At 40.4% G+C, this 23,541-nt stretch overlaps 1 protein-coding gene and 1 non-coding gene across 3 annotated transcripts in view; both read right to left on the bottom strand.

The window, feature by feature from the left end:
- Positions 1–23,541, bottom strand: part of CCM2 (CCM2 scaffold protein) — a 140,508-nt gene that overhangs the window by 6,424 nt on the left and 110,543 nt on the right. For both annotated transcript variants that reach the window (XM_077118545.1, XM_077118537.1), the window contains 3 exons: positions 2,380–2,463; positions 1,763–1,946; positions 605–741 (listed from right to left, as the gene is read on the bottom strand). In XM_077118545.1, the coding sequence (XP_076974660.1) occupies positions 605–741; positions 1,763–1,946; positions 2,380–2,463 (405 nt within the window). The remainder of the gene's footprint in view (positions 1–604; positions 742–1,762; positions 1,947–2,379; positions 2,464–23,541) is intronic.
- LOC143652560 (U6 spliceosomal RNA) lies at positions 12,776–12,882 on the bottom strand. The gene has a single exon (XR_013160756.1). It is a non-coding gene; the product is annotated as a U6 spliceosomal RNA (small nuclear RNA).

The raw sequence follows: 23,541 nt of genomic DNA, 5'->3' as shown, positions 1-23,541 counted from the left end.
AGAATGATGGATGTGTCCATCTGGCTGAGCTCAAGAAACCTGCTCGGGAGCTGTTGAAGGCAGGGCTGATATTTTTATTCAATTTTTTAAAACTTTTTATTGTAAACAACAAACAAACATACAAACATTCTTGACATACAAACATTCTATACATAGTGTACAATCATTGGCTCACAATATCATCACATAGTTGTGTATTCATCACCGTGATCATTTTTTTGAACATTTGCATGTCTCCAGCAAAAGAAAGAACTCATACATGCCATACCCTTTACCTCTCCCTCTCACTGACCACAAGCATTTCAAGCTACTCATTTGTTCATTTTTTGGATGCAGAAATTAAATGAGAAGGCATTGAGACTCATCCAAGGTTAGACCCTGTCGGGTGGCTGAAAGGGGCCCAAACCATGGCCTGTGGGGCCACGACGGACCCTCAGGTCCCTTCTCTTAAGTATGGTGCAGTATGGGGTGCATGGGTGTTGCACCATGGCAGGGAGGGTAGGGACAAGAACCCAGCCCCCTCCCTCCCCATCATAGGGACTGGGCACCTCTGTCACAGCAACAGTGTTGGAGAAGGAAGAGGGAGAACAGGGGCAGCTCCTACCTTGTTTTCTGTAGCCAGAATCACCAAGCAGCAAGCTTCAATGGGCACCACTCCGCTCTCAGACAGGGAGCCCGAGGTGAGGCCTTTGGAGCTTTCTGCGCACAGACTCTGGCTTGGGGAGATCCCAGGGTCCTGGGCTGAGACATACACACGTCGCTATGGGTTAAAATAGTTGTAGGAGGGCAGGTGTGGAGAGGCACAAACGCTTTGCCCGGGTATTCAGGCTGGCCCTCCAGACCATGCAGGGTGGCCCGGGCCCTGGACTAAGGGGCAAATGGGCTGAATAGAGGATCTTGCAAGCCCCCCACCTGCTCAAAGCTCACATAGACACATTGCAGGGTCCGTGGCAATCTGTAACTAGGAGCTAGGCACTGACGGAGATGCGTCCCTCTCCTCCCAGCCTACCTGACTGAGGGGTAGCCATAGATGAACCCCAAGCTGCAAGGGGCTAATGGGCCATTCCCAGACCCCTCTGACCATGACCCCGTGTACCCTCTTTGGAGGGGTCAGCCCAGGATAGCTGCACCGCCTTGCTAGAGACGGTGCTAATGCATTTGGTTGAAATATATGGATATGCTGATAGCAGACTGCTTCTGAGTGACCAAAACCCAGGTGATCTCATTTGATTGGGGTCAATGTACGACGGACCTGCCCAGGGACCCAGGGACCGTCCTCCCCTGAGCACCTGCTAGTGCTAGGCGCTGCTGTGGGAGGCTCCATGTTATGGCCCCAAGACCCACCACAGACACCACTCCCAGGACAGGGGGGAAACTGAGGCACAGGGATGAGGGCCAGGCCTGAGGGTGAGTGGGTGGCAGGAGGAGACACCACAGGCAGAGGGAAAGGAAGCCAACCCTCCTGATGCTAGTCCCAAATGCTCAACCTCCCCATCAACTCCCTAAGAGGAGATGAGTGGGAGAGGTAAACCTCAGCATCTTTACTCCGAAGCTTCTTGGCACAAGGGAGCCCACCAATACTCCTCTTCTGCTGGGGGCTTGTCTGGACCCGTCAAGCAGTGGCCTCTTTCTACCAACCCCCAAGGACCCTATATATTGTCAAAAACCCTTTCTGCACAGCATCATTAAATGGATGGGTTCACTCCCTGGGACCAGGGCACAGGCCACCCTTCCTGGCGCCGACCCCACCCTGGGTCCGTACCTGTCTTCAGGACCACCAGGTGTGAAGCGTCATCGCGGACGTAGGAGACAGCGGCAATGTCGTGGACGGGGACCCTAAGGATGATGTCCTCCCCATCTCGCCATGCCAGCTTGACATTATAGGCAGAGAGGCTGATCACGGCGTCGTGTTCTTGGGTCAAGTGTCCAGGGAGTTGGTGAGCTCTCTGGAAAAAACCACAGGCCATCGGGAGGGCAGGACCTCAGTGGTGGCCGTGGCCAGGACTCCCCTCCCCGGGTGCTGCTGAATCTAGTTTGCATGGCTGGTGCCACAAAGCAGGGTATACCATCTCCTCAATGCAGGACTCCAGGGAGGCTACCAGGGCTGAGACCGCTTGGGGGATGCTTCTGGAACAGGTCTGGGGCCTGCTGTTCACAATATCTTGAAAATTTACTTTTTGGAAGCAGACCCAAAATCATGTGAAGCAAGTCTGCTGAATAATCTTCAGATTAAAGGACACTCTTTATGGCCAAAAGCAAAGAACATCTATAACGTAATGAAACTGGGAGGTCCATCACAAAGTCGAAGTCCAAGAGGAAAAGGACAAAGTACGGGGTAGGCCTAGGATTCCAGAAGATGGGGAACAGGAAAGCAATTACCTTTGCGTTGTCTATAAAATGAAGAATTTCAGTCCTACTGGAGGGATTCAGGTATCCTGGTATGGATGTCAACTGTCCTAAGTACTGAAAGAAATAGAAGAAAAGAAGTGCCATGAGAAGTGGAAGGTTAGCCAGGCACCGTGATTGACACATAAGTTGAGAGCCTGCATGGATTCGTGGGTTCAGCTTTGTTGGTCCTGATTCTGGCTGCAAAGCAGAATCCCCTATGCTGGGAAGCATGTCCTGCATTCTTATAGAAATTTCTACTGGGTTAAGGACCACCCTTGTCATGTCCTACTGTATGTGCCGTCAAAAGTGTGGCAAAGGAGCCTGGCACCATGGCATCAACAATGCCATCCTGACCAAAAGAGGGAAAAGAAGTGGAACAAATAAGGCATCAGTGGCTGAGAGAGTTCAAATAGAGTCGAGAGACTACAATGGCGGTCACTCTTATATAAGCTTCAGTTAGACATTGCTACCTATCATAACTTGCCAACTCCCAACCAAAACCATTCCTGCCAATTCTAAAGATACCTAGGACATTACATAAGATTCTACAAAGGTTCCATGCACCAGGGTAACTTTCCAGAAACCTACAACCTCTCGATGAGTCTCTAGACCAGATATGTCCTGAAATACAGAGGGGCCAGCCTCTCCAGAACATCAACTATTCCCATCCTCCTAATCCCATATTATCAACAGCCTCTTCTAACATGAAAAAGTTAGCCCAACACCCCTAAAGAGTAGGAGAAAGATCAAAGGTGATTGTGATCAACTTTAATAGATCAAAGGTGATTTGTTAAACCCTACAAAGAAGGTAGGGTTTAACAAATAAGTATGAGTGCTGAATCAGTATATTGATATCTCTTTTAGTTCTCAGTACATTAGAGCAGCTAGAAATAAAAACCTAAAATTGTAGAATTGTAATCCATACCAAACTTGAAATCTGTTCTACAACTAGTTGCTGTGCTGTGCTTTGAAATTTATTGCTTTTTGTATATATGCTATTTTCCACAAAAAAGAAAAAAAAGGGCAGGCCATGGTGGCTTAGCAGGCAGAGTTCTCACCTGCCACACCAGAGACCCGGGTTCGATTTCCAGTGCCTGCCCATGCAAAAAAAAAAAAAAAACAAAACAGAAAGGAAAAAAAAAAGTTGATTGTGAAGATTAAAAAAAAAAAAGTATGGCAAAGGGCATCTCAAAGCCAGTTTTGATAGAATCTGGGCTTCTCAGGGAAAGAATGGGGTGGTCTCCTGCTTCCAGGTCACTGTGGAAGGAACTAAAAACAACAGTGCTATGGACCACCCTACTAAAGTAAACGTAATCAATCACAAAGACCAATCGGCTAAGGCATAAATCCGAATAGGGAATTGAAGCAAATCTGTTTCTTTTGGGACTCATGGCTGCAAAGGACTTGGCGTAATCGATATCGAAGGTAGAGGGCCCTTTCAAATGGGGTGAGTGGGAGTGCAGAGATGGTCACTGTGTACACGTGAGCTGCATCTGTGTGTACATCTTTAGCCCTCATACATAATTTATTTGGGGAATGCTTTATTTAAAAATGGGTTACTCTGCCTGAAAATGTAGAGCTGTGCTCTAGTAGCTATGTTTCTTGAAGATGACTGTATAATGATATAGCTTTTGCAATGTAACTGTGTGACTGTAAAAACCTTGTGTCTGATGCTCCTTTTATCTACTTTATGGATAGATGAGTAAAACATATGGATTAAAAATAAATAAATAATAGGGGGAACAAATATTAAAGTAAATTTAGTAGACTGAAATGCTAGTGATCAGTGAAAGGGAGGGGTATGGGGTATGGTATGTACGAATTTTTTCTGAATTGATGCAAATGTTCTAAGAAATGATCATGATGATGAATATACAACTATGTGATGATATTGTGAGTTACTGATTATATAACAAGAATGGAATGATCATATGGTAAGAATGTTTGTGTTTGTATGTGGTTATGTTTCATGCTCCTTTTATCTACCATATCAACAAAAGAGTAGAACATATGGAATTAAAAAATAAATAAATAAAAATAAAAATAAATAGTAGGGGGAACAAATGTTAAAATAAATTTAGTTTGAAATGCTAGTGGTAAATGAAAGTGAGGGGTAAGGGGTATGGTATGTATAAGTTTTTTTTCTCTATTATCATTTTATTTCTTTTTCTAAATCGATGCAAATGTTCTAAGAAATGATGAATATGCAACTATGTGATGATACTAAGAATTACTGATTATATATGTAGAATGGAATGATATCTTATTGTTTGCTTGTTGTTAATTTTTTTAATTAATTAAAAAAAAAAAAAAGAATGGGTTACTAATTTCTTTCCAAGGACAGATTTCCTGTACACATCATTCATTACTCAGTCTTTCATTATGTCACCTATGAGAGTTCTCTAGTCAATAGAGATGAGGCCCTATTTCCATTTGGGTGGGGGAAAGCATGCATGCCACACTCTCTAGACCAACTCTAACTAGGACCTTTTGGCAAGGTGGAAGAGGGACACATGTCCATCATGCCCTTTCCTTCTGAAGATAAGCCTACCATCACCTACCTTCAACCACTGAAAGAGAAAAGAAACACTGATAATTGTATTCCTAAAACCCTGCTGATTGTAGGACATCCAAATTTCAGAGTGAGCAATTCTTCAGTGACAGGGTAAGTGGGGCTGCTTAACCACATGATTTAATTAACAATCTCTGCTTAACCACATGATTTAATTAACAATCTCAGAAACTTTGTTGTTTCAAAGTTTGACGAAAGTCAAAAGTGTACGTGAAAGTTGCTTCCTCTCTGACATGATACCCAACTTCAGAACTACCTCCCAGAACCAGTGACCTGTTTAAAATCCAATCCTGGCATTCTCAGACATGACTGGGGTAGGGGGAAATGCCCAAATTTCTATTCATTGCAGAAATCCACCTCCTCCCAACCACACTCCTGATTTGTGGTCATTAATTCTTTGCATAAATATTTCCAAAGATGGGAAGCACAACACTTTCTAGGGCACTCCATTCTAATGTAGAACACCTGTTTTTACTAGAAAATTCTATTTCCTTGAGCTCTTACTAGTCTTTCTGGATTGGTCCACTAAGTTTCTCATTTTTCCAACTCTTTATCTTCTGTTTTTTTTCTTGAGACACATTCTTGACTTTGTCTTTCAATATTCTAATGAATTTTTCATTTTTATCACCATAGTTTTAATTTCCAAGACCTGTTTTTTTTCTTCAATTGTCCCCACTTCCTTTGAAGCATTCTGTTCTTGTTTCATTGTACAATATCTTATCCTATCTTTCAAGGATTTTTTAAAAATTATTTTTGAGGCATAATTTATGTACAGTGAAATGGGCATTATCCACTTTTTAAACTTTTTTAAATTGTGAAATATAACATATATACAAAAAACTATAAATTTTCAAGTATATTTTAACAAGTAATTATAGAACAGATTTTAAAGTTGGATATGTACAATTCCATGATTTTTTGTTTTTTCTCCTAGCTCCTCCAAGGCACTGAAGACGAACAGAAATATCAATATAATGATTCAGCACTCATACTCATTTGTTAAATCCTATTTTCTCTGTTATATTCCTTCTCTTTAAATAACATATATACATAAAAACAATAAATTTTAAAGTACCTCACAACAATTAGTTGTACAATAGATTTCAGAGTTTGGTATGGGTTACAATTCAACAATTTTAGGCTTTTATTTCTAGCTGCTCTAAGGTGCTGGAGGCTAAAAGAAATATCAGTAAAATGATTCAGCCCTCATCTGTTAAACACTAACCTCTGTTGGAACTACACAAGTACTCAATGAAACATTCTCTGTATAACTCCACCAACACCTCTGTTCTTTCTCCCACTCTTTACGGGTATTTGGGCTATGCCCATTTTAACTTTTCCACGTTGGAAGGGGCTGTTGATAATATGGAATAAGGAGATGGAATTAGTTAATGTTCTGGAAGGGTTGGGCCCTTGCATTTCAGGACTTATCTGGTCCAGGGACCCATCTGGAGGTTGTAGGTTTCTGGAAAGTTACCCTAGGGCATGGATGTTCTTTAGGATTGGCAGGAATGATTTTGGTTGGGGTTTGGCAAGTTATGACAGGTAGCAATGTCTAACTGAAGCATGTGAAGAGTGACCTCCAGAGTAGTCTCTCGACTGTATTTGAACTGTGTCAGCCACTAATACCTTATTTGTTCCATTTCTTTTCCCTCTTTTGGTCAGGAAGGCATTGTTGATCCCACAGTGCCAGGGCCAGGCTTATTCCTGGGGTCATCTCCCTATATCATGTCCCACGTAGGTAGGGGAGCAATGGTTTCCCCTGCAGAGTTGGGCTTAAAGAGAGAGGCCACATCTGAGCAACAAAAGAGGCCCTCTGGAGGTAGCTCTTAAACATTCCTATAAGTAGGCTAAACATCTCCAGTATATACATAAGCTTCAGAAGAACAAGCCTCAAGATAAAAGAGAAATGTATATAATCTTTAAGGTGCCATTCAATTAGTTTAAACAAATACATATACCCAAGTAGCCCAGATGCCTTTCAGATACAGAGATTTCCATCATCCCTTAAAGTTCCCTCCTTCCCTTTTTCCAGTCAATCCCTACTGCCCAAACCCAGAGACTACCACTATTCTGATCTCTACAAGCATATTTGAGTTTTCCCAGTTTTAGAACTACATGTAAGTGGAACTATATAGTATCTAAATATAAAAAATGAACTACACAAGCACTCAATGAAACATGGATGAACCCCTCTTCAACCAAGATGGAGGGAAAAGCTTTGCAATTATGGCTGAAAATCAATAAAAGAGAAGACTGATAAGTCTGATTATATTAAAAGGAAAAACTTTACATGGCAAAAACACTCAATGAGTTGAATTGTGTTCCACAATTCAAAAAGAAGATATTCTGAAGTCCTAACTCCAGGACCTGTGACTGTGACCTTACTTGGATACAGGGTCTTTGCAGATGTAGTCAAGATAAAATGAGATCACACTGAGTTAGGGTGGGCCCTGATCCAGTATGGCTGGTGTCCCTATAGGAGGAGACAAGACCCAGAGACAGAGAGGAGAGCACTATGTGAAGATGGAGAACCACAAATAGAAGGAGGCCATGTAAAGATGGAGGTGGAGGTGGGAGTGATGCTGCCACAAGCCAAGGAATGCCAAGGCCATCAGAAGCTAGAAATGGTCCAGAAGGATTCCTTCTCTAAGAGTCCCTGGTGGGAGCACAGCCCTCCTGACACCTTGATTTCAGAAGTCCAGCCTTCAGAACTGTGATGGAATAAATTTTTGTTGTTTGAAGCCACACCAGCCTATGGTACTTTGTTACAGCAGCCTTAAGCAACAAATACAACCATCAAAAGCAAAATGAAAAGACAGACGACATACTGGGAAAAAATATTTGCAACACAGATCCCAGATAAGGGCTAATGCACCAAATATACACAGAACTTTAAAAAATTGATGGGGGAATGAATATAGGTGGTCTAAGGGCACAACTGAGGAATGGAAGGGGAAACTGTGGTTTATACATACAACAGGCTACTGAGCAGCTGTAAGAAGGAATGAAGTTGTGAGGCATGCAACTAAGTGCATGAACCTTAAGAACTGTATGTTGAATAAAATGTCAGAAACAGAAAGACAAATACTATCATGCCTCACTCATACGGACTAAAAATAATATAAAAATTCGGTGAACTGAAGTCGAGAGCATAGGTTATCAGGTTGGAGCCTATTGTAAAGGATTCCAGATTGTAAGCTCTTACAGCAGTCACATAAGTTCAGGAGTTGTAACTATTATTTATAAATTCTGAGATACTGACTGTTTGTAAATAACCTAGTTGTTCTCAAAAACTTTGGGTATTTATATGACACCTGAGACTCAGAGTTAGAACTCTGAAGCTATGAAAGTCAGCAGTACACCATACAGGAACTGTTTAAAAAGTTGAAAATGGGATCAGACTTTGATTAGAGATATGAATGAAGCTGATCTGGATAGGACTAGAGTACATCAGAATACAGGGTAAAGGATGATATCACCCACATTTTAAAACTTCAACTTCTATGTGTGATCAAAGGGAGAGATGTTTAATTGGTGCAAAATTTATATTTTGGATAGCATATTACCTAATTTAACTTGTATGGTCAGTTTAGTTGAACCCCATAATTACATAGAATCTTGAAAAGGGCATGAGTTCTTGTTGGTTTGTAATAGGATGCCCTGTGCTCTAATTTGCTAGCTGCCAGAATGCAATACACCAAGAATGGAGCGGCTTTTAAAAGGGGGAATTTAATAAGTTACTAGTTTACAGTTCTAAGGCTGAGAAAATGTCCCAAATAAAACAAGTCAATAGAAATGCCCAATCTAAGGCATCAGGGCAAGATACCTTGGTTCAAGAGGGCCGACGAAGTTCAGGGTTTCTCTCTCAAGCGAGAAGGCACATGGTGAAACAGAGAGTTTCTCGCTCATCTGGAATGGCACATGGCAAACATGGCATCATCTGCTAGCTTTCTCTCCTGGCTTCCTGTTTCATGAAGCTCCCCGGGAGACATTTTCCTTCTTCATTTCCAAAGGTCACTGGCTGGTAGACTCTGCTCCTTGTGGCTATGTCATTCTGCTCTCTCAGAATCTCCCGCTTTCTCCAAAATATTTCTTCTTCTATAGGATTCCAGTAAACTAATCAAGACCCACCCAAATGGATGGAGACATGCCTCTACTTAATCCAGCTTAACAACCACTCTTGATTAAATCACATCTCCGGGGAGATGATCTAATTACAGTTACAAGCATACAGTATTGAATAGGGATTAGAAGAAACAGCTGCCTTTACAAAATGGGATTAGGATTAAAACATGGTCTTTTCAATAACTGGGCATGGAAGAACTGGAAATCAAAAGCCGAAAGAATGAAAGAGGATCCCTATCTTACACCCCACACAAAAATTAACTCAAAGTGTATCAAACAGATAAATAAAAGAACTAGCACCATAAAGCTTCTAGAACAAAATGTAGGGAAACATCTTCAAGACCTAGCAATAGGAGGTAGCGACCTAAACGTTACCACAAAGCACAAGCAACAAAAGAAAAAATAGATAAATGGTAACTCCTTAAAATTGAATGCTTCTGTACCTCAAAAGACTTTGTCAAAAAGGTGAAGAGTCAGCCAACTCAATGGGAGAAAAATATTTGGAAATCACATATTAGACAAAGGTTTGATTTCCTATATATACAAAAAAAACCATACAACTCAACAGCAAAAGAACAAACAATCCAATTATAAAATGGCCTAAAGATATGAATAGGTATTTTTCTGAAGAGCAAATATAGATGCTTCAAAAGCACATGAAGAGATGCTCATTTTCACTGGCCATAAGGGAAATGCAGATCAAGACTACAATGAGGTACTACCCCACACCTATAAGAATGGCTGCTATTAAACAAACAGGAAACTATAAATGTTGGAGAGGATGTAGAGAAACTGGGACACCTAAGCATTGCTGGTGGGAATGTACAGTGGTGCAGCCACTATGGAAGACTTTGGCAGTTCCTTAGGAAACTAAATATCGAGCTGCCCTATGACCCAACAATAGCACTACTTGGTATATACCCAGAAGAGCTGAAAGCAAAGACCCAAACAGACATTTGCACACTGATGTTCTTAGCAGCATTATCCACAGTTGCCAAAAGATGGAAACAAACCAAATGCCCATCAACAGATGAATGGATCAACAAAATGTGGTATATACATATGATGGAATATTATGCAGCAGTAAGATGAAATGACATCCTGAAGCATATGACAAGATGGATGAGCCTTGAGGACAAAATGCTTAGTGAAATTAGCCAGACACAAAATGACAGATACTGTATGATTCCACTTTTATGACCAGCACAAAGGTATAATCAAAGACTTATAATAAAGAATACAGGGAATTTAGGGATACAAAGAAGCTAGAGACGGGTCAACCATTAGCTAATGAGGTTGAACTCCAATGTAAGGGAATAGATAGGAGCGAAAGTGATTCTCTAGTGGGTCTAGAAGTAATATTACCATATGAAAGATGAACAAGATTGAAAGACGTTGTACAGACCACATGTCCCACTGACTTACACTAGAAATATGAATGAGTTCTCACAAGAATTACTTCAAAGATATGATCCTAGTATAAAGAGTGTTTAAGTCCAAGGCACAGGGGGAAATCTGTCATTGCATTTTATGAGGTATGTTCAAAATGAAACCATCAGCACTACACAGCAACGACAGAGATAAATAATGGGGGGAGAGACAAGAGTTAAGAGGAAGTACAGATCTCTTTGGCGAGGGTAGGTTTACTGGTTTTCTCTCTCTTGGGAACAACGAAATTATATAAAATTGAGAATGCTGATGGACTGTAGACTTTGGGCCCTCTACATGATACCCGATGAATGCAGGTGGCTGAATTATGCACTGATGCAGAAGTAGAATGACGGACGATGGTGTATACTTATGTACGAAGGCTGTGCTGCTACAAAAAAGGAACATTGTCGTGAGGCATGCAACGATATGAATGAAAATGTTGAACATTTGGTGAGACAAAATAAGCCAGAAACAAAAAAACAATGGTATGGTTACCTTTAGAAAATGCTTATAAGAAAACAGGGGCCTAGATTGTAAGCTTTTAGAGCAAACACATTATGTCCAGAGTGGTGATTATTATTTCTGGATTTTGAAAGGCTGTTTTATATGTATAACCTGATATTTAGAGATAAGAACGAAGCCAAACAGGTTGGGGTAATTCAGCCCATAGGGGTAAGGAAGACAGTGTCTGTATTTTAGAACCACACATACTCATTTAAGACCAATGGAAGAAAGGTTTATTTGATCTGGAATTGAAATTTTCTGTAGTGCATAATCTAATTCAACCTATCTGTATAGCTCATTTGAACAACTAAAATAGAGAGAGCACAGAATGAGAAAGAGGTCCTTTAATCCTGTATAGATTATTATAATGCTTGGAAACATCCTAGAGTATATTAAGCAGATAATCAAAAAGTACTGGCAAAGTCCCCTGAGGGAGGGGAGAAAGACCATGGAACTATTAAACTTTATCATCAGGGAATCCCTTGATACTGTGTCAAACTTTAGGGACACCCAAATCAATACGCCATGCCCTCAATCATGAGGCTTACTCTTGTGAAGCTTATGGAGGTAGCATAGAAGCTTAGACTACTTACAGGTATGCCTAAGAATTATTTCTGGAGGACCTCTGCTGTTGCTCAGATGTGGCCTCAGTCTCTCTAAGCCCAACTCTGCAAGTATAATCTTTGCCCTCCCCCCTACGTGGGACATGACATCCAGGGGGGAAAGCTCCCTGACAACGTGGGAGAGGACTCCCAGGGATGAATCCAGACCTGGCACCATGGGATCAACAATTCCATCCTGACCAAATAGGGGAAAAGAAATGTAATTAATAAAGTTATCAGTGGCAGACAGAGTTCAAATAGAGTCAAGAGGTTGCTCTTATGCAAGCTTCAGTTAGACCTTGCTCCCTATCATAACCTGCCAACCCCCAACTAGGACCATTCCAGCCAATCCTAAAGAACACCTAGGACAATCTATAAATTCCACAAGGGATCCATGCACTAGAGTAACTTTCCAGAAACCTACAACCTCCAAAAGGGTCCCTGGTCCAGATAAGTCATGCAACCTAAGCCTTTCCAGAAAATCAGATAGTTTCATCTCCCTACCCCATATTAGTGAAAGACCCTTCCAATATAAAAAATTTAGAATTGCCATAGCCCAAACAAGCCAGTGAGAGCTATGAAAGATCAAAGGTGATGGTGGAATTACACATAGAAGATAGGACTTAACAAATGAAATGAATGTTGAATCATTAAATTGATATCTCTTTTTTTAGTCTTCATTATTTTACAGCAGCTAGAAGTAAAAACCTAAAATTGTGAAATTGTAACCCATGTCAAAGTCTGAAATACATTCTACAACTAATTATGGTGCTGTGCTTGGAAATTTATAGTTTTTATATATATTATCGTTCACAAAAAAAGAAGGAAAAAATGTGGATTGTGATCATAAAAAACTATTTAAGCCCACTAACCTCCTATATTCTGGAGCAGCTTGAAGGAAAAATATGAGGGGATCGTATGGTAGCCCATGACAAACTCTGGGATCTGTCTTATAACTACTTGTTGAAGAGCGCTCTGAAATCTATTGCTTTTTCATTTCTTTGCTTTGTATATATGTGATACTATACAATAAAAAAAAGTTTAGAAAAAAAAACTTGGATAGTGATCAAATGTTTTCTTATATAAAATTTGAATAGCAGAGGAATTTAAAACTGCAATCCCAGATTTTGTAGAGGAATTTTTTTTTTCTTTAAATATGGAACGCTTCACGAATTTGCGTGTCATCCATGCGCAGGGGCCATGCTAATCATCTCTGTATCGTTCCAATTTTAGTATATGTGCTGCCGAAGCGAGCACTGTAGAGGAATTTTTAAAGGAAATTTTAGCAACCTACCTAGTGAAAATTTATGAGATGTCACAAACTTTAGATTCGTTTTGAATTCTTACCTTTACAAATTCTATTAAAATTTTTTCAACAAACAAAAAAAATATTAGCTTCATAAAATGAGTTAGGTAAAGTTTCTTCTTCCTCAATTGTTTGGAAAAGTTTAGCAGGTTTGGTATTAGCTCTTTTTAGAATGCTAATAAAATTCACCTGTGAAGCCATCTGGCCCTGGGCTTTTTTAAAATTGTAGGAAGATTTTTGATGACTGGAGCTCTTCTATTTCTTCCTGAGTCAGTGTAGCTTGTTTGTGTGTCTCCAGAAATTTGTCCTTTTCATCTAAGTTGTCTAGTTTGCTGGAGTGTAGTTGTTCATAATATCATCTTATGATTTCTTTTATTTCTTGAGGGTCTGTGATAACACACCACTTCTCATTTCTGATTTTGTTTATTTGCATCCTCTGTCTTCTTTTCTTTGTCAGTCTTGCTAGTGGCCCACCAATTTTACTGATTTTCTCAGAGAACCAACTTTTGGTTTTATCGACTCTTTCTATAGTTGTTTTGTTTTCCCATTCATTTATCTGTGCTTTAATCTTTGTTATTTCTCTTTTCCTATTTGGTTTGGGGTTTGCTCTTCTTTCTCAAGTTCCTCTGGGTGTGCTATTAACTCCTCAATTTTGCTCTTGTTTTTAATATAGGCACTTAGGGCAATAAATTTCCCTCTCCGCACAGCCTTTGCCACATCTCATAAGTTCTAATAAGTTGTATTCTCATTTTCATTCATCTCTAGATAGCTGCTGATTTCTCTAGCAATTTCATCTTTGACCCACTGGTTGTTTTAAAGTGTGTTATTTAATCTCCACATATTTGTGAATGTTCTTATTCTTTGGTGGTTATTGAGATCCAGCTTCATACCATTGTGATCAGAGAAAGTACTTTGAATAATTTCAATATTTTTAAATACATAAAGACCTGTTTTGTGCCCCAGCATATGATCTATCCTGGAGAATGTTCCATGAGCACTAGAGAAGAATGTATATCCTTGTGCTTTGGGTGCCCTATACATGTCTGTTAGTCTAATTTATTTATCAAGTTATTTAACTTCTCTATTTCTTTGTTGATCTTCTGTCTTGTTGTTCTACCTGTAGAGGAGAATGGTGTATTGAAGTCTCCTAGTATTATTGAAACATCTATCACTCCCTTCAGTTTTGCCAATGTCTGTCTCATGTACTTTGGAGCTCCTTGATTGGAAGGACATTTATGACTGCTATATCTTCTTGGTGAATTGACCCTTTAATTAGTATATAGTGTCCTTCTTTGTCTCTTGTGATGTCTTTACATCTGAAGTCTATTTTATCTGATATTAATATAGCTACTCCTGCTTTTACAACTTGCGTGCAAGATCTTTTCTATCCTTTCACTTTCAATCTACTTGTATCCTCGTGTCTAAGATGAGTCTCCTGTAAGCAGCATATAGCTGGATTATATTTCTTAATCCATTCTGCCAATCTGTATCTATTAACTGGTAAATTTTGTCTGTTAGCATTCAAAGCTATTACTAAAAAGGTGTTTCTTGAATCTACCATCTTATCTTTTTTATTTTATTTTTCAGATCTATATATTCTTTCCCCTCTTTCTCTTTGTATTCTTTAAATTACCCTTAGTGGTACTCTTCAATTCTGTGCCCTCCTCCAGACCTCCCTCTTCTGTCTTTTTTTTTTTTTTTTTCCAGCTGGCAGAACTCTTTTTAGTATTTCTTGTAGGGCTGGTCTCTTGTTGACAAATTCTTTCAGGACTTCTTTGTCTGTGAAAGCTTTAATCTCTCCCTCAGTTTTGAGGACAATTTGGCTAGAGTACAGAATTCTTGGCTGGAAGTCTTTCTCTTTCAGGATCTTGAATATATATACTACTGCCTTCTCACCTCCAGGGTGCTAGTTGAGTAGTCTGAACTCAGTCTTACTTGGTTTCCCTCGTATGTAGTAGATTGTTTTTCTCTTGCTGCTTTCATTTTTGGCTTCTCTTCAACATTTGACAGACTAATTAGTATGCGCCTTGGGGAAGGCCTAATTGGATTTATTCTGTTTGGAGTTCGTTGGGCTTCTTTGACTTGTATATTTATGACTTTTATGAGGGTTGGGAAGTTATTTATATTAACTTTATATCCTCAACTACTATTCCTAGTCCTTCAATACTCTCTTCTTCTTCTGGGATACCAATGATTCTTATATTTGTGCACTTTGTCTATCATTTCCCTGAGATCCAATTCAATTTTTTCCATCTTTTTTGCCATTTGCTGTTTTGACTCTCCAAACTCAGTTATCCTGTCCTCTATATCACTTATTCTTTCTTCTGTCTCTTTCAAATCTGGTGTTGTGTGCCTCTAGTATGTTTTTATTTGGTCAACAGAGTCTTTAATCTCTATGATAACCACTATGTTTCTATTATTCTTTCAGATTTCTCTTTATGTTTTTCTACTGTGTTCTTGTTCTCCTTTGTGTCATTTGCTGTCCCACTTATTTTATTAAGTAGAGTTGTATGAACATCTTTGATTATTTGTTCCAATGTCTGTGTCTCCTCTGGTGTTTTAATTTGGTCATTAGGCAGGGCTATCTGTCTGCATTGTGATATGCTTAGTGATTTTCTGCTGTCTTCATTGCATGTAAATATCTTGATTGATTTACTTTGGGAGTTGATTTCTCTCAGTTGTCTAAGGCCTTATGTTTGTGGGTTGTACAGCAGGGAGCAGGATACAGGGTGGGTACTCAGCGCAGTGATTTGTTTCAGGCCAGGTACAGGCACAGGCTGGGGATGTTACACTGATGCTTGTGTGAACATGGAAGCCCAGCAGCCAGGGAGGATGTAGCTGTGCAGGTATACCGGTTTTGGGGGGGAGGGGGCGGCGCATAACTCTGGTGTGCGCTGGAGTAAGACAGAGGGCCATTTATGCGCATGTGTAGAGCTGTAGCAGCAGGTCAGCATTATGCCTTTGTGTATTGGGGGCAGATGTGATCCAGCTGCGTAGGTTAGCACTTTCTCAGAGCTGGGATTGTGACTGAGGGCCGTGTACATGCACGGTTCTAGGTCTGCTATAAAGTGTGGTTCCCAGAGCTGAAGGACGTGATTGGGGGCCTGTGCACATTTGTGGGCCTAAGAGTGCTATAAACTGATGCACAGCGCTTGGGGGAGGGGAGGTGTGAGGCTATGCAACACTAGGGGTGTGGGGGCAGGGGAGCAGGGGTAGCCTAGGTATTGAGGTTAGTGCCCACAGCCTTTACGCACTGGTTAATAGCCTACAGGGAACAGGGAGGGGGAGGTAGTGCTTGGGAGGGGAGCAGGAGAGGTGAGTTGGGCTGCACTTGGGGTGGGAGTGTGTACTGGGAGCTGGTGGGGTGGGGGCGACTGAAGCACGGGGAATGGGAGTGGGTGCAGGGTGCAGATGAGTAGGGTTTGGTGTGAGTCACCGGTCACGGGGATGTGCTGGTGAGGGTAGCACGCACAAGGAATGAAGCCTGGCTTACTTCCTAGTCCCCAGCTCCTGTCCATGCACTCCCGCAGGTTCTGCGCCTCTGCACCAGGCTACAGCTTTCTTCCTCTCAGTTCCTCAGCCTCTGCCACCAGGGCTGCCTGATGTGGTGCAAGAAGGCTCTCCCAGGTCAGTCATACTCCCAAATCACTACCTTAGTCGTCCTCTTGTTCCTTCTTTAACTTTTCCATGGAATAGGGCTAATCTCAAGCTACTCTATTCTGAGCCTTATTTTTTATTATGGCACTTGTTATTTTTGTAGCATAGTGATTGAGTTGAACACAAAGTACAATGAGTGATCTCCCCTTCTTCCTGGATATCAGATGATTAAATATTGATGTCAGCATTCTTGAATATCTTGAAATAGGCAGATATTGTTTTTCTTTGTGTGTGTGTGTGTGGAGGGGAAGGGGTATATGGTCCAGGAATCAAAACCAGGTCTCCCACTTGGAAGGCAAGCATTCTACCACCGAACCACCGTGCACCCTACTGCTTCTCTTTGAAATGTTGTATTTTGGTTGTGGCCTGAAGTTTTGAATTGCTACTTGGCCTATCCTTTCTTCTATGGAGTGCTCATCATTCAAACATGACAAATATGGCAAAATACTAGTTAGGTTGAGTCATGCTTATCTCCACTCTATCATCTTCATATGAATCAAATGTTTTTTGTTTGTTTCTTTTTTAAAAAACATTTTTTAGCTGATATTCATGAAGAGCAATGTCCTTAGAACTGTGACACTAATTAAAGAAAATCTTTTCTAAGAAAGTGCGTTTTTTTTGCCAGAGCTATGTCACACCAACATTTGGGCCCACTTCTGGAAAAGTAGAATCAAAACTCAAATAACTCCTTTTTAATTATATCTTCTAGTATTATAGATACAGGACAATACTGTATCATATCTCTGTAAATGTAAAATATCTTGTATCTGCTTTTATAATATGTAGTGGTGGCCGTGCTATATCAGACCTGTTTTATTAATGTTATTCTAGAACTTTTTATTTCCAGATGATGATTGAGAGGATAATAAAAATGGTGCCAGGTACCATAACAGCAATAGAACTTGCTGTTTTCTGGGATTTTTGTTTTCTACTTCTTTTACTTTTCTTTTTTTAATGAATGTGCTGAATGTCTCTATAATTTTGTTCAGATGACTTTAAAATCTGGAAAAGTTGTTGCCACTTCTGATGCATAACATACTGTCACTGGTCTTCTATATAAATACATTTATATACATAATTTAAACTTTTGGAAACTTTAGTTGTGCTGTCAACTTTGGAGAAAAGTATCCCAGTTGTACCATGTTGAGTTGACATTGTACAGAAATGAACAGCTATATTGGTCTTTATAGTTAAGCTTAATTTTTTCCATTTGTAAAGGGGTAAAGCACTGTATGTAAATATGTAAGGTCTTATCTATATGGGTTTGATTACAGAAACTAATAAAATATTCTCTAAATAATTGAGGGAAAAAGGAACATTCTTCCTTACTCAGTTGTGTGAAACAAACTGTAAGTAACCTCAAGGTGAAGGCTTGATAATCACTTTTCAAAATCAGCCATATCCTACCTTCCTGCTAAAGGAAAGACAAAAGGAAGGAATGGAAATCACTGATATCTGCACACCTACCACGTGCCAAATAGCACACCAGGAATACTACAGGCCATGCCACATTTGATTCTCATGGCCCCTGTGTGGGTAGCAGCTGCATTCCACAGATGACAATCCTGGGGCTCAGAAAACCTTACACAAGAGAAATGAGTTAAGTTGCAAGGCTGAAAAAACCTTTAAAAATTAACTCCTGTCCTTAATTATCCTGCACCATGAGAGGGTCTACTAAGTGATAGCCAGAAGCCCTCCTACATGAAAGCAGAGTTGAAATTCAATGTCTGGGGCTGGTGACTATCAGGGTGTACCAGGAAGCTTCAAAGGGAAATGCACACTTAAATCCAAAAAGTTTTAGATTAATGTGGGGGCAGCAGAAATAAACAAAATTGTGTAATAGTTTTCCCAATCTCTAGAGGACTGGGAATCCCCCTTTGACAATCAGAGCAACTTAAGACTAAATAAGCAGCACATTAAACTACTGGCTCATATTTCTCTTATCATTCATTAATATCCCAAATGTTTCTAAAGATCTACTAGCCAAGGCCTTTCATCCTCTTTCTGTCTGCCCAGGTAAGCAAAATGCAGGCGCTTGTTTATGTCTATTGGTTTTACCCTTCATCTGATTACCTCCACTTAATAATTTCATTTACTAAAAATTTTTTGAATTACAATCAATGGTATACTGATTCCTTCTAATTTTGTATCATCCACAAATATATTCTCAATTTGCTGCTTTCATTCATATGAGTGATAAAATTTATTAAGATAGAGTCCTGTGCTAAAGGCCTTGCTGAGAAAAGCCCACTCTGGTACCACTTCCACCCTATTTACTAGATGGCTCTGGAATCCTGGCTTTTGTGTGACCTGCTGTGGCACCACATCACCACCACTATCTCATCTCTTTTTTTAATGATATCCAAAATCTGGCCACGATGCCTCAAATTCAGGTTCACAGCTCTCCAAAGAAGATCTTACTTTCCTCATAAAGGGACATGTCATCACATCTTTGAGACCTTTTGGCTTTAAGCTATTTCTGTTTTTGTAACAATAAAGGATAATTACAGCTATAATCCTGCAAGCCTTGTTGGAATTCCAGATGGGACAGAAAGCGTCTCCTGGACAGGACAGTTCTTGCAGTGATCCTTCCAAGCCTGCCCTGGGTGAATGGGCTCTGCCTTAACCGACACCCAGCATCTCCTACTGTAGTGTCAGTGACAAGCCCATAGCCCTTACAGGTTGAAATGTCATGGGATGCTACTTCAACAAACTAATCCTACCAACTCAGTGCACACCACAAGAGGATAAACATGATGAAACAGTGGGAAAGGAAGGGCACATCTAATAAGCCCATTGCATCAGCTGCATCGGCCTGGCTCCTCAACTAGATGAAAGACAAGACAGCTAGACTGTCCTCACAGGCACCAGTCATTTCACTCCTGTGTTGTTCCTGTCAGTCTTTATGGAGAATGGCCTGAAGACAACCCAGAGTTGCTGTCTTCAACACTTCATCATGGGGAGGTGCTAAACAACGGGAAGTTCTGCCTCTTGCTCTGACAGGCTGGGGGTAAGGAGAAGGGACCCTGACACCTTGGACAGGGATAACTAGGCAGGTGTACCTGAAAACCCCAGATTCTTAGATATTTCTGAACCCCCTGGGCCTGCAGAAGTGGTCCATCCAGCTGGTTGAAGAGGGACACCTCCATGAGATAGGAGCCTTCCAAGACAATGCTTGCTCTCCTCAGGCTATGCCCCCTCCTCCCCTCCTGGCAATAAGACCCCAACTGGGATCAAATCTCAACATACCCTGACTGGGAACTGCTAATCCTGCCAAAGAAATTAGTCAAAGAATACTCTTTGAGGGAATAGTCAAAGAAACAATGGCTGAAAATTTCCCAAATTTAACAAAAGAATGAATATACACATGCAAGATGCTCAATGAATTCTAAACAGGATAAACCCAAATAGACCCAGAAAATGAAATGTTAAAATGAAACTTATGAATGCCAGTGAATTCTAAAAGAGAGAATTCTGTAAACCACAAGAGGGAAGCAACATGTCACATACAAGGGAGTCTCAATAAGAGTGAAGTGCTGATTTCTCATGGGACACAATGAAAGCAAGAAGGCAGTGGGAGGACAAATTTAAAGTGCTGAAAGTTAAAAATTGCCAACCAAGAATTCTGTATTCAGCAAAACTATCTTTAAAATGAGGGAGAAATTAAGACAGTCCCACATAAAGAGAAGCTGAGTGTACTGGTTTAAATCTGTTATATACCCCAGAAAAGATTATGTTCTTTTAATCCATTCTTGTGGGAGCAAACTTGTTGCGGGTGGGACCCTTTGATTAGGCTGTTTCCATGGAGATGTGATCCAACCCATTCAAGGTGAGTCTTAATCCTTTACCAGAATCCTTTAAGAGAGCTCAAGGAGAGAGACAGCAGAGAAAGAAAATGCCTCAGGAGAAGCTAAAAGAGAACGAAATACCCAGAGCCATTTTAGAGACAGCAACTGAAACCAGAGCCAGCAGAAAGAATGACCAGTAGATGTCGCCATGTGCCTTCCCATGTGACAGAGGAATCCTGGATGCCAGCAGTCTTTCCTCAGAGAAGGTATCTTATTCTTGATGCCTTAATACAGACATTTTCATGGCCTTAGATCTGTAAATCTGCAAACGAATAAATCCCCTTTGGAACAGCCAATCCATTTCTGGTATATTGCATTCTAGCAGCTTCAGCAAACCAAAATATTGAGGGACTTTGTTACCACTAAATCACCCCTACAAGAAATGCAAAAGGGAGTTCTGCAAGTTGAAAGGAAAGGACACCAGATATTTGACTGCAGGCATATGAAGGTATAAAGATCTCTAGTAGAGATAATGACATGGATAAATATAAATACCAGTACTATTGTATTTTTGATTTGTAACTCCACTTTTCTTCCTACAAGACCTAAAAGGCAAAAGCACAAAGTATAATGATAAAATCAGTGGGCTATGGTCTCACAATTGTATAAATATATAATTTGTGGCAAGAACTACATAAAGGAAGGGAGACAAAGGGGTGTTGGAGTATTGTTAAAGGATGCTATTGAAGTTGTTAAGTTGGTATCAAAACAAACTTGATTTTTATAGATTTAGGATGTTAAATTTAAGCCCCATGGTAACCACAAAGAAAATACCAAAGAATATTCAAATTCATAGAGACAGAAGGTTACTGGGGTGGAGGGAAGGGCAATGGGGAATGAATGGAAAATGAGTTTGGTTTTCTGTTCAGGGTGAAGAGGAAGTTGTAGAATGGGTGGTGGTGAGGGTGCTACAATATTATGAATGTGATTAATCCCACTGAGTGGTATGTTTAGGAGGGGTTGGGATGGAAGATGTATGTTGTATATATGTTTTCACTTTTAAAAAGAAAAAATACAGATAAACTAAAGAGATAATGTTTAAGGAGTATGATGTATACAACCTGCTCTCAAGTGTTCAGAAAACAGATACATAGAAAGAAAAAGATGGAAGGAAAGATGGTGGAAGGGAAGGAGAAAGTGAGGTAGGGAGGAGAAAGTAGGAAGGAGTGAAGAGAGAACGAAAAAGGAGGAATGGTGGGAGGGAGGAAGGGAGGGAGGGAGGGAGGGAGGGAGGAAGGAAGGAAGGAAGGAAGGAAGGAAGGAAGGATAGGCAAAGGTGGCAAAATTTCAAAATTGGTGGATTTGGATTTGGGTATATGGGGATGGTATTGGTATGTTAGAGTTCTCTGGTTTTTTGTTTTTTTTTTTTGCAACTATCCTGTATGTTTGAAATTATTTCAAAATAAAAAGTGAAAAAAATAAAAAGAACAGAAGAAGCTTGTGGCACCCTTGCTACCCCATTACCCACCCCTCCCCCGCACATAAAAACCAGCCAGCCTTTCCATTGTGGGTCACTGACCCTGTTCCAGAGGGAGCAGAGTAACACCTATGCACATACTGTGGCACCCAGATGTTGGTACCAATCTATTTGGTGACAGCCTGAAAATCTGAGCCAGGAATCTCATCTCTGGCTCAACCTGCCAGAATTTGCCCTGCAGGCAGAAACAGCATAGGACAGCTAATACACTGGAAGAAACAATTAAGTCAAAGCAGCGAGGGGCAAAGAATTACCTGTTTCAAGCACTGCTGGTAGGAATGTATAATGGTGCAGCCACTATGTAAGACTGTTTGGCGGTTCCTTAAGGAGCTAAATATCGAGCTGCCCTATGGCCCAGCAATAGCACTACTTGGTATACATCCAGAAGAACTGAAAGTAACAACACAAACAGATATTTGCACACTGATGTTCATAGCAGCATTATTCACAATCACCAAAAGATGGAAACAAACCAAATGCTCATCAACAGACGAGTGGATCAACAAAATGTGGTGTATCCATACAATGGAATATTATGCAGCAGTAAGACGAAATGACGTCCTGCAGCACATGACAAAATAGATGAGCCCTGAGGACATAATGTTGAGTGAAATTAGCCAGACACAAAAGGATACATACTGTATGATTCCACTTTTATCACTAACATAAAAGTATAATCAGAGGCTTATAAAACAGAATATAGTGACTTAGAGATACACAGAAGCTAGAGATGGGTGAACAGTTAGCTAATGAGGTTGAACTCCAATGTAAGGGAATAGTTAGGAGTGAAGGTGGTTCTCTAGTGGGTCTATAAGTAATATTACCATATTGAAGATGAACAAGATTGAAAGGGGTTCTATAGACTTACGTGTCCCACTGATTAACACTAGAAATATGAATGAGTTCTCACAAGAATTACTTCAAAGATATGATCCTAGTATAAAGAGTGTTTAAGTCAACGGTACAGGGGGAAAACTGCTATTGCATGCTATGAGCTATGTTCAAAAGGAAACCATCAGCACTACACAGCAACAGCAGAGAAAAATAATGGGGGGAGAGACAAGAGTTGAGAGGAAGTACAGATCTCTTTGGCGAGGGTAGGTTTACTGGTTTTCTCTCTCTTGGGAACAACGAAATTATATAAAATTGAGAATGCTGATGGACTGTAGACTTTGGGCCCTCTACATGATACCCGATGAATGCAGGTGGCTGAATTATGCACTGATGCAGAAGTAGAATGACGGACGATGGTGTATACTTATGTACGAAGGCTGTGCTGCTACAAAAAAGGAACATTGTCGTGAGGCATGCAACGATATGAATGAAAATGTTGAACATTTGGTGAGACAAAATAAGCCAGAAACAAAAAAACAATGGTATGGTTACCTGAATTATGCACTGATGGAGAAGTAGATTGGTGAATGATGTATATTTATGAAAGAAGGTTGTGCTGCTACAAAAAGGAACAAAGTTGTGAGGCATGCAACTATGTGAATGAATATGTAGGACATTTGGTGAGACAAAATAAGCCAGAAACAAAAGAATAAGAATGGTATGGTCACCTTTAGAAAATGCTTATAAGAAAACAGGGGCCTAGATTGTAAGTTTTTAGAGCAGACACATTAAGT

This window comes from Tamandua tetradactyla, chromosome 1, assembly GCF_023851605.1.
Source record: "Tamandua tetradactyla isolate mTamTet1 chromosome 1, mTamTet1.pri, whole genome shotgun sequence".
Lineage (NCBI taxonomy): Eukaryota > Metazoa > Chordata > Mammalia > Pilosa > Myrmecophagidae > Tamandua > Tamandua tetradactyla.
The sequence above is the reverse complement of the archived record's forward strand: the minus strand, read 5'-3'. Positions and strand labels throughout refer to the sequence as shown.